At 38.7% G+C, this 12,492-nt stretch overlaps 1 protein-coding gene across 1 annotated transcript in view; it reads left to right on the forward strand.

Moving 5' to 3' along the window:
* LOC309505879 (uncharacterized protein) overlaps positions 1 to 12,492 on the forward strand; it is a 45,505-nt gene that overhangs the window by 1,833 nt on the left and 31,180 nt on the right. The window contains exons 4-13 of the mRNA XM_082179340.1: positions 129 to 233; positions 594 to 710; positions 1,173 to 1,286; positions 1,427 to 3,226; positions 6,035 to 6,208; positions 6,400 to 6,570; positions 7,542 to 7,706; positions 10,420 to 10,593; positions 10,975 to 11,145; positions 12,173 to 12,378. Coding sequence (XP_082035466.1) covers positions 129 to 233; positions 594 to 710; positions 1,173 to 1,286; positions 1,427 to 3,226; positions 6,035 to 6,208; positions 6,400 to 6,570; positions 7,542 to 7,706; positions 10,420 to 10,593; positions 10,975 to 11,145; positions 12,173 to 12,378 — 3,197 coding nt within the window. The remainder of the gene's footprint in view (positions 1 to 128; positions 234 to 593; positions 711 to 1,172; positions 1,287 to 1,426; positions 3,227 to 6,034; positions 6,209 to 6,399; positions 6,571 to 7,541; positions 7,707 to 10,419; positions 10,594 to 10,974; positions 11,146 to 12,172; positions 12,379 to 12,492) is intronic.

The raw sequence follows: 12,492 nt of genomic DNA on the forward strand, positions 1-12,492 counted from the left end.
CTTCATAACTTTCCAATTCTGTGACGTTCTGCAGGAGCAGATTCCACGTGGACCTGCTCATGGGTTCTCATCATAAAGGATGAATACAGTAATTAAAAGATTTAAATATAACCTCAGCTCTGTTACAGTTCAGTCCAGCAGGAGAGATCAGATTACCCAGAGGCCAGCTGTTTGTCCATGAACAGTAACTGGTCTATGGATCATCCACCAGAAATAAAGACTGGAGACAGAAGGTACACAATTGCTTATGGGATTACCATGACCTCTCCTGATCTCTCCTGGTCTCTCTTCCGTCTCTTGATGGTATTATAAAATGACAGCAACATTAATAAGAAAAAAGCCCTCCAACATTCAATAAGTAGTTAGCATTTTGGAAAAGGTTTAAATGTGGTTTTAAACAGAACTGAGAGTACTGCACTCTAATTAGTAACTGAAAGTGTAAACAAACATGCAGCGGGTGGGTAATAAGTAAAACTTCCAATAATGTCCAGTTCTGCTGATATTTATGGATGCAGATTCCATGTGGACCTTCTCATAATAAAGGATGAATATAGTAATTCAAAGATTTTAATGTAACCTCTGTTCTGTTACAGATCAGTCCAGCAGAAGAGATCAGATTCACCAGAGGCCAGCTGTTTGTCCATGACGAGTGACTGGTCTATGGATCATCCACCAGAAATGAAGGGTGGAGACAGAAGGCAGAGTCTCAGGTACACAGTTGCTAATTCTCTGGTGGTTGCTCCTCCTAGGCTGTGTTTCTCAAAGTCATTGTGAGCTAAGGTGACCGTAGAGTCCATTGGTGGAAATGGTTCTACAATCTACTTAGATTTACAATGCTTTTTGGAAATGCAGCCCTGGTCTCTTTATGGTTTTATAAAATGACAGCACCAGTAATATGACCCCCACACCAATATTCAATAAATGTTCGTATCTAATAATAATAATAATTAATGTGATCTTTTTTCCATCAAGTAATCTAGTTCATTAGCCTCACTGTATCAGCGTTTTTGGCCACCAAACTACATAGCAATTGGGAACATTAATATAGAATAAATACATGTGTGTGTTTATCAGCATTTTATCAACACTCAAGTGGTTTATAGAACTATTCAATTAGTAACAGAATTCATTGTCAAAGTATCTGATTATTTATCTACTTCTTGCTGTTTAAGGCGAATACTGCGACCCAGACCAGATGTAACAGAACCCGTCTGTATGAAAATGAAATATGACCAGTCTATGAATCAACAACAAGACTTTAATGAAAGCACTAATCCTGGCATCAGGTAAAATACATGGTTTTGATGCTGCAAAGATTCATCATATAGTTTATAATCAATGACATGATAAATAATTGAAAGTCTTCCCTTGATTAGATGTCTGCTCTTTTTTTACTCACGTAAAAATGTGCACTTTAATTTTACAGCCATGAAGTCCTCAACACATTTAGATCAAGTCTGAGGAAGAAGCTTGAGTGTCTGTATGAGGGAACAACACAGCAGGGAAACCCAACACTCCTGAATGAGATTTACACAGAGCTCTACATCACAGAGAGTGAGAGTGGAGAGATCAGTAATGAACATGAGGTGAGACAGATTGAGATACAATCCAGGAGAGCAGCAACAGAGGACACACCGATCAAATGCAATGACATCTTTAGACCTTTACCTGGACAAGACAAACCCATCAGAACTGTGCTGACAAAGGGAGTCGCTGGCATTGGAAAAACAGTCTCTGTGCAGAAGTTCATCCTGGACTGGGCTGAAGAGAAAGAGAATCAGGACGTCCAGCTCATATTTCCACTTCCTTTCAGAGAGATCAATCTGATGAAGAACAAAACACTCAGTCTTTCAGATCTTCTTCATGTCTTTTTCCCTGAAACTAAAGAAATGGAAATATCCAGTGACAAATATAAAGTGTTGTTCATCTTTGATGGTCTGGACGAGTGTCGTCTGTCTCTGGATTTTCAGATTGATGTGAGGTTGTGTGATGTAAGTGAATCAGCCTCACTGGACGTGCTGCTGACGAACCTCATTGTGGGGAATCTGCTTCCCTCTGCTCTCATCTGGATCACCTCCAGACCAGCAGCAGCCGATCTCGTCCCCTCTGAGTGTGTCCATCGAGTGACAGAGGTACGAGGCTTCAATGATCCACAGAAGGAGGAATACTTCAGGAAGAGAATCAGTGATCAGAGTCTGGCCAATACAATCATCACACACCTGAAGTCCTCAAGGAGCCTCTACATAATGTGCCACATCCCAGTGTTCTGCTGGATCTCAGCCACTGTTCTGGAGAAGATGTTGAGCGAAGCAGAGACTGGAGAGATTCCCACGACTCTCACTCAGATGTACACACACTTCCTGATGGCACAGATTAGCATCAAACATGAGAAGGACTATTTGAAGAACGTGACAGATGAAGACATGATCCTCAAACTGGGGAAACTGGCTTTTCAGCAGCTTGTGAAAAGCAATGTGATCTTCTATGAGGAAGACCTGAGAGAGTGTGGCATTGATGTGACAGAAGCATCAGTGTACTCAGGATTGTGCACTCAGATCTTCAGAGAGGAGTCTGGCTTGATTCTGGGGAAAGTCTTCTGCTTTGTTCATCTGAGCGTTCAGGAACATCTAGCTGCTCTATATGTTCACCTCTCCTTCACAAAATACAGAATAGATGCATTTAACCAAAGACATAATTTTTCTTACCTGTATCGAAGAGCTATCAATGATGAATTTTACCAGTTCTGTACCTGTTCATTATCTGAGCTGCATCAGAGAGCTGTGTATGAGGCTCTGCAGAGTAAAAATGGACATCTGGACCTTTTCCTTCGTTTTCTCTTGGGTCTGTCATTGGAGTCTCATCAGACTCTCTTACAGGGTCTAAAGACACAGACAGAAGGTTTCCACAACAATCAGGAAACTGTTCAATATATCAGTGAGAGGATCAGGATGTGTCCCTCTCCAGAGAAATCCATCAATCTTTTCCACTGTTTAAACGAACTGGGTGACTATTCACTCATGGAGGAAATCCACCACTATCTTAAATCCGGTAAAATAAAAGAAATTGATCTCTCCCTTTCTCAGTGGTCAGCTTTGGTTTTTGTGTTGCTGACCTCAGAGCAGGAGATGGATGTGTTTTGTCTAAGTAGATATACAGGACCAAACATGACTCCAGATGAAGCTCTTCAGATGCTGCTACGTGTGGTCGAAGCATCAAGATCAGCTCAGTAAGTAACCCTGGGAAGAATCATTGCAGTTCAATGACCAATGTTTAACAACACCATCACAGTACGAGATGTGAGCTCTTGATGAAACACTGAAATTACATTAAGATTGAACATGTTCTGGTATAGGTCTCATTCTTTTGTATATGTATGTATGCCACTGAAAGTATGCTTCTACACAGATGCAATATTGCTGAAATGTTATATATTAGGTTTTTGTGCATTTTGTGCTTTTGTAAAATAGTAAAATACATGGGTGTTTCTTCATCTGTGGGCACATCTATGTCCCAGGGGTCTATTTAAAAAAAAAAAATCTATAAAAATTGAACAGGTTTTGGAAATGTTTTACCTTTAGATTTATTTATTTTTATTGTACCCACGTCCCAGACCCAGACTTTAATTTTTTTTAAATATAATTTAGTCTGAACAGAGTTAAACCGTTTAAATATTTATTGTGTGAAAATAATTGATAATTTTCCCCAAAAAATTATTACTATGCCACCATGTTTCCATAATTTCCACCACAATGAACAGAAGTTAATTAGATTATTTATTTAGTTTCTTGTTACCAAGGACACAACAGTTTCCATAAAGAGCTGTGATGTGTGAAGATATTTCCAATAAAGCTTGGTTCGTCACAGAACTCGAACCATGCTGGTAGAACGTGTGTAGTGCACGTTTGAGCTTCAGCAAGAACCAATGAGGGTCATTCTTGTGTTACGCATCACGTTTGAGCTTCAGCAAGAACCAATGAGGGTCATTCTTGTGTTACGCATCACATTTGAGCTTCCTCAAGAACCAATGAGGGTCATTCTCGTGTTACGCATCACGTTTGAAGTTCAGAAAAAACCAATGAGGGTCATTCTCATGTTACTCACCACGTTTGAACTTCAGCAAGAACCAATGAGGGTCATTCTCGTGTTACGCATCACGTTTGAACTTCAGAAAGAACCAATGAGGGTCATTCTCGTGTTACGCATCACGTTTGAGCTTCAGCAAGAACCAATGAGGGTCATTCTCGTGTTACGCATCACGTTTGAAGTTCAGAAAAAACCAATGAGGGTCATTCTCATGTTACTCACCACGTTTGAACTTCAGCAAGAACCAATGAGGGTCATTCTCGTGTTACGCATCACGTTTGAACTTCAGAAAGAACCAATGAGGGTCATTCTCGTGTTACGCATCACGTTTGAGCTTCAGCAAGAACCAATGAGGGTCATTCTCGTATTACGCATCACGTTTGAGCTTCCTCAAGAACCAATGAGGTTCATTCTTGTGTTACGCATCACGTTTGAGCTTCAGCAAGAACCAATGAGGGTCATTCTTGTGTTACGCATCACATTTGAGCTTCCTCAAGAACCAATGAGGGTCATTCTCGTGTTACGCATCACGTTTGAAGTTCAGAAAAAACCAATGAGGGTCATTCTCATGTTACTCACCACGTTTGAACTTCAGCAAGAACCAATGAGGGTCATTCTCGTGTTACGCATCACGTTTGAACTTCAGAAAGAACCAATGAGGGTCATTCTCGTGTTACGCATCACGTTTGAGCTTCAGCAAGAACCAATGAGGGTCATTCTCGTGTTACGCATCACGTTTGAAGTTCAGAAAAAACCAATGAGGGTCATTCTCATGTTACTCACCACGTTTGAACTTCAGAAAGAACCAATGAGGGTCATTCTCGTGTTACGCATCACGTTTGAAGTTCAGAAAAAACCAATGAGGGTCATTCTCATGTTACTCACCACGTTTGAACTTCAGCAAGAACCAATGAGGGTCATTCTCGTGTTACGCATCACGTTTGAACTTCAGAAAGAACCAATGAGGGTCATTCTCGTGTTACGCATCACGTTTGAGCTTCAGCAAGAACCAATGAGGGTCATTCTCGTATTACGCATCACGTTTGAGCTTCCTCAAGAACCAATGAGGTTCATTCTTGTGTTACGCATCACGTTTGAGCTTCAGCAAGAACCAATGAGGTTCATTCTCGTGTTACGCAGCACGTTTGAGCTTCAGCAAGAACCAATGAGGGTCATTCTCGTGTTACGCATCACGTTTGAGCTTCAGCAAGAACCAATGAGGGTCATTCTCGTGTAACGCATCACATTTGAGCTTCCTCAAGAACCAATGAGGGTCATTCTCATGTTACGCATCACATTTGAGCTTCCTCAAGAACCAATGAGGGTCATTCTCGTGTTACGCAGCACGTTTGAGCTTCCTCAAGAAAAGTGCACTACACGCGTTCTACCAGCATAGTTCGAATTGTTATCGTTCCGTGACGAACCAAACTATATTGGAAATATCTTCACACATCACAGCTCTTTATGGAAACTGTTGTGTCCTTGGTTACAGAAAACGGTTTGGCCCGAAGGTGAAAAAATGGCTATTGTGGTAAATATTATTTCTGTGCAAATTAGTTTTGTCCTTTCCATTTCTAATCAAGCTTTAATTTCATTAAAATATGAAAATGTGAAAATGTTTTTAGGGTAAATAAAATGCTAACTGTGAAATAAGGGGTCAGACAAATTATTTCCATTTTATTCACATAATTTCTATTACAGAATGCTATTATACACAATACATAATTTGAGATGTGGTGGAAATGAAATTACACTGTGATTACTCTATTTCCATAGTCTTAAAGTCCACCAAAAGTGCCATTAGTCAAAGAAACACCCATCTATTTAGAGGTCACACTGATTTGTGATCAGTGATTTGTGCTCAGTTTACTGGTTAGTTGTTATACAAAGAGCATTTACAGAACAAATCTAGTTTATTGTGGTTAAAATGTGTCAACTTTCATTTTATCAGGCTTGATGACCGTAATTTAACAGAGATAAGCTTCACTCATCTGGCTTCAGTGCTCAGTTCAAAATGTTCATGTCTGAGAGATCTGGATCTGTCTGGGAATTATCTGGGAGATTATGGAGTAGAGCTGTTTTGTGCTGGACTAAAGAATCCACACTGTTACCTGGAGAAGCTAGAGTAAGAGTCTCACACTTACTTTCGAAACAGAGACATTTTGACCATATTTTATCTTTAATTCCAGTGCATTTGAAAATCTCATTCCATGCAGAAGTTTTTATTCAGCTCTACAGGCAATTTACTGTACATTTTAAGGCTTTCTTTTAAATAAACTTTTCTTATGGAAGTTTATACGTCATCTTTGTTTGCAGGTTGATGTGTTGTGGTGTCACAGGTGAAGGCTGTGCAACTCTGGCTTCAGCTTTGAGATCAAACCCCTCACACTTGAGAGAACTCAGTCTGGAGTGGAATAAACTGGGGAAAGGCGTGGAGCTGCTCACTGATCTTCAGAGGAATCCATACTATAAATTTGAGACACTGAGGTAAGACCATGCATCTTTCTAACCATTTTTTTTCTTGTGTCTGTAATTTAGTGACAATTGTATATCTATCCATGTTTTTTTTTTAAATCTTTTTTTTGTTTGGATATAGTGCCTTATCAGTGTATTTATCTTTTTAACCTAAACCTTTTTTAAAGATAAATTTTTACAAAAAGACAACAGCAGCTTCAGATCCATCTTCAGTGCCCATACCATCCTTTGGTGTTGTTGGTTTGTTGTTAGGTGAACGTTTGTTCCTGGTGTGAATAGCTCCATAGAAGTCCATTGTTTCTATTCCAAATTTTGAGGGATTTTTTATGATTTGAATATGTTCCTTGATGTTCACTTATAATGTTAATAAAGTTTTTTTCTACAAAAAAACAAATATATATGCGGAAAAAACGGTCAGTTACCGTCCATTGTTATGATTGGCTAACATCATTGCATGGGAAACGATATCAACGGCCACTCGTTATTGCATGTGATTGTTTTGGAAAAAAACACATAAAACCATCCTTTACTTACAGAGTATTATGAAAGCTCTCCAATACACTCTGCCTCATTAACAAAACAATCTGCAGTCAAATGCTCCGAACAAACATATAATGCCGGTGGGCGTGGCCTATGGTGCGATGATGTATGACTTTTCATCAATGTCTAGCTTTGGAGGCAGTCACATTCAAATGTATTTGCCTGTGTGACGTCACAGATCCCACAGTATCCAAACAAAACATTTTTGGAGCTTGATTAAATAAATTATTTGTTTATAATGAGGAGGACGTTTTAAGCTATGAAACTTGCAGGATGTTTTAATTCACTCATTGTGTAGTAAATGTAAATGTAAACACCACTACTTTCAATGTGTCGTGAATTCAAGCGTCACCCAAGGAGCGAGAAGTGTGGGATTTGTTCCGCATATATTGTTTTGAATGTTAACTTTCCAGAGAAAATATTTGTGATTGTTCTCTTCACAGGTTGAATGATATGGATGTCACAGCTGAAGGTTGTGCTGCTCTGGCTTCAGCTCTGAGATCAAAGCCCTCACACCTGAATCTGTGTGAGTGTAATCTGGGGGCATCAGGCATCAAGCTTCTGTCTGCTGTACTCGAAAATCCTGACTGTAAAGTGAAAACACTGGAGTAAGATCATTTCTCTCAAAGTCATCCAGGATCTGGTGTTTAGACATTATTCAATAGTGACTGAAGCAGAGGTTTCTCTCAGGTGTGAGGGGTTTTAGTCAAAACAGGATTGGGGGCATTTTAACTCACATCCATTTTCACATCAAGATCAAAAGCACATTTCTAATGGGCAGTAATTTTCCTATTATTTTAAGTAATTCTATCACCAGGGTTAGGAAGGTTAACATACCCCTCCTGACTTGAATCATTAATATTAATTGGGGGAAGTGAATGTGGAGTCAATGCGGAATTAAAGCATTGTGGGGCTAATAGTTCCGAGCAGGCAAGCACTGAATATTTCCACCGCTAAAACCCATTAATTTCAGTGTTTCCCAAGCGCATTCGCTGGTAATTTGATGAAATGACTGCATTTTTTGTTTTACATTTTATCGCTTTAGCTGAGCTCACATGCATCTATATAATAGTGGTATTTTTTATGTTGCCAGATTAGTTAATGTTTATCTTTAATTGAAGTAATTGGCTTTCGTCAAAATAAAAAGTTACCCTGAATGAGTTTCTTTGAAGACTGCCCATTCAATGAAAAACGTATCTACCCTCTCCCTGGATATACAGTGCCCTCCACAATTATTGAACCCCCTGGTAAATATGATCAAAATTGGCTGTAAAAAATAAATCTGCATCGATTATCCTTGTGATCTTTCATTCAAAAAATGCGCAAAATTCTAACCTTTCATTGAAGTAAAAGAATTGAAAGTGGGGGGAAAATCACATTATGAAATAAATGTTTTTCTCCAAAACACGTTGGCCACAATTATTGAAACGCTTTTATTAAATACTTTTTGCAATCTCCTTTTGCCAAGATAACAGCTCTGAGTCTTCTCCTATAATGCCTGATGAGTTTGGAGAATAACTGACAAGAGATCAGAGACCATTCCTCCACACAGAATCTCTCCAGATCCTTCAGATTCCCAGATCCATGTTGGTGCTTCTTCTCTTCAGTTCAGCCCACTCATCAGGTCAGGGGACTGAGACGGTCATGGCAGAAGCTTCATTTTGTGCTCCACAACAAATTTTTGTTTTGATTTTGATGTTTGTTTTGGATCGTTGTCCTGATGGAAGATCCAACCACGGCCCATTATAAGATTTCTAGCAGAAGGCGTCAGGTTTTGATTTTTTATCTGTTGATATTTGATAGAATCCACAATGCCATGTATCTGAACAAGAAGTCCAGGACCTCCAGCAGAAAAATATGCCCACAACATTAAAGATCCAATGGTATATTAAATTGTACACATGGGGTACTTTTTATCCTTGTGTTCACCAAACCCATCTAGTGTGTTTGCTGCCAAAAAGCTCTGTTTTAGTCTCATCTGACCACAGAACCCTGTGTTGTTTGAAGATCCAGTCGTGTCTGACAATTAAATTTGCTGGAATTAGTTTTTGGATGAGCGAGGAGGTTTTTTTTTTAAACCCTCCCAAACAACATGTGGGGATGTAGGGGTTGTTTGATAATTTTTTTTTTAGGCTTTCTGACCCTAAGACTCAACTAATCTCTGCAATTCTCCATCTGTGATCCTTGGAGAGTCTTTGGCCACTCAAACTTTCATACTCGCCGTGCATTAAGACAGTATAGACACACGTCCTTTTCCTGGCAGATTCATAACATCTTTAGTTGGTTATAACTTCTTAATTATTGCCCTGATGGTCAAAATGGGGATTTTCAATTCTTTAGCTATTGTCTTACAGCCACTTTCTAGTTTGTGATGCTCAACAATCTTTTGCTACGCATCAGAACTGTATTCTGTGGTTTTACTCATTGTGATGGATGATTAAGGGGATTTGGCCTTTGTGTTTCCTCATATTTAAACTCCTGTGAAACACGAAGTCATAGCTGGACAGTTTCATGTTCCTAGTCACCCTGGTGTACTAAAAAAGGTAAATATTAATGGGAATATACTTCAGAGATATTTTACTCGTAAAAAATTCTAGGGGTTTCAATAATTGTGGCCAACATGTTTTGGAGAAAAACATTTATTTCATAATGTGATTTCCCCCCACTTTCAATTCTTTTATTTCAATGAAAGGTTAGAATTTTGCACATTTTTTGAATGAAAGATCACAAGGATAATCGATGCAGATTTATTTTTTACAGCCAATTTTGATCATATTTACCAGGGGGTTCAATAATTGTGGAGGGCACTGTATTATATAATAAAATGTTTTGTTGAGAGCAATTAGTTGGCAAGTCACCTTTAAGCCACCTTTATTTTTAAAGCGATTTATACAATACAGATTGTTTCAAAGCAGCAACATTATGCGTTAATATTTACTGAAAATTGCTGCAAATATAGTTGCTGCTGCTATCTGTCCCATTCAAGCAGGTTGACACCTTTGCACATGTCGCTGGTTTAAGCAATCACAAACTTATTTATATTCATGAGCTAAGCCCCCTTAAATTGGCTATACAGTAACATCCATATATGGTGCACAAAGCAATATATAGTTTTTAGGAAATAGAGACATATTATGTGAAATAATACTTTGTATAAATCATCATTAACATGGTATCATTTAAGATTTAACACAGTGTCTTCTCCCTATTATTGCCTGTTTCCTCTTCTGCTGTCAATAATAATAAAATAAAAAAATGGGAAAGGATTTTCCAAACATTTGAAGTCCAAAGAGCATTGAATTGTGACATTGTTCTCTACAGACTGAGATATTGTGATGTCACAGATGAAGGTTGTGCTGCTCTGGCTTCAGCCCTGAGATCAAACCCTGAACACCTGAGTGAACTGGATCTGACATGGAATCATCTAGGAGATTCTGGTGTGACACTGCTCTCTGCTGGACTGCAGGATCCTCACTGTAAGCTGCAAAAACTGAAGTAAGACAATCAAATGATGTTAGAATTAAATCAGAATCTTGGCTCAGGGCTGTTGCTAGATTACTGTTTCTTTTTCTTTTGAATGGGCCAAACAAATAATAATTCAGCTTTGCATCACAGATATAAATTACATTTGAACATGTATTCAATTAGAGAATAATTAATTTAAAGAGTAATAATATTTCACAATATTACTGTTTTTACCATGTTTTCACTTTGATCAAATAAATGCAGCCTTTTAAAACTTGAGAGAGAAAAAATAAATGATTCCAAACTTTTTACCAGTAGTGTTTATATTTTTACGCATGTAAATGAAAAATAAAACCAGGGACATAAATAATATGACTAAACTGATCCAAATTGTGTCATTGTTCTCTGCAGGTTGGAGCATTGTGCGATCACAGATGAAGGTTGTGCTGCCCTGGCTTCAGCTCTGAGATCAAACCCCGAACACCTGAGAGAACTGGATCTGTCTTGGAATGAACTAAAAGTTCCAGGGAAGCTGCTCTGTGTTACTCTTGAAGATCCTCACTGTAAACTGGAGAAACTGAGGTAATATCTCTCTGATGACCTGTGTAACCTTGTTTTGTATTTGAGGATACAGTCAAATGCTGCGTCTGAATTAGAATACTTCCCTAATCTATATAGTATGCCAAAAAAAAAAAAAAACAGTAGATGAAAAGTACCCAGATGACCTACAACTTCTGCCAAAATTCTGAAGTGCACATTTGATGGAAACTTTACTATCCCATGAGGCCATGGGAAAGGATTTATGAATGGCTGTAAAGCAACGTAATTGACGCTGGTAGATTAAATGACAGTAACAACATGGCGGATGTAGTGCATCCAAATTTCATTCATGTCACCCATATTTATACTATATAGAACCATACTTTTTTAACGATCACGAAGAAAGTTCAAATTCAAATGTTGTACCCACTCAAACAGTATGTAATTTTGGATGCACCTACAGTTTTATTCGTATAGTGATTTTCACATGACATATTGTTTCAATGCAGCTAGAACTACTGTAGCAGGAGCTAGATAACCTTCTGATGGGTATGCCAACATAAAGACAAGGAAGAGGATTGTAATCTTATCGTAGTGATATGTATGGTCAAAGTCCCTTTCAAAGAAAGTCTGTTCACTCTATGGACATTTTTGCAATGCCTCTGGGCGCCTAATTATGGCATCGAAGACCAAGTCCTATTTACTCTTATAGGGGAATCCTTAAATCTTCAAAACCTGCGTGCCACCCTCAAATTACTTTACTGCGAGTATATTGGGCCTTTATGTTTTCTCCCATTTATAAGTAATGTGAGTATACCATCTTTGTATTTATTAAGTCTTTGGTATTGTTCATTTTGAACCAACCGAACCTTGTTTTGCAAACTGCAGAACTGTAGTGCATTACAGTAATCCTGTCATTATTACTAGCTTTTCTGCATTAGAAAACTAAAGGATCCAGAAAGAAAAGAAAAGAAATAAAAATGTAACCAAATCCTCAGTTCTCATCTTGCTGGATCTGTCTGCTGCGTTTGACAAAGTTAACCACCAGATTCTCCTGTCAATCCTAAAGACGAAGCGCATCTCGGGAACTGCACTCCAACCATTCAAGTCTTACCTCTCAGGTAGGCTGTTCAGTGTCGTGGAGGGGTGAGGTGTCTAAGTCACAACATCTAGCTACTGGGGTGCCTCAGGGCTCAGTGCTTGGACCACTTCTCTTCTCCATCTACATTTCATCAGTAGAATCTGTCATTCAGAAACATAGGTTTTCCTATCACCGCTAAGCTGATGACACACAACTCTACTTCTCATTCCAACCAGAGGATGCGACGGTTGCTGCTCGCATCTCAGCCTGCCTGACAGACATTTCTTGCTGGATGAAGGACCACCACC

This window comes from Leuciscus leuciscus (assembly GCF_965113295.1).
Source record: "Leuciscus leuciscus genome assembly, chromosome: 9".
Lineage (NCBI taxonomy): Eukaryota > Metazoa > Chordata > Actinopteri > Cypriniformes > Leuciscidae > Leuciscus > Leuciscus leuciscus.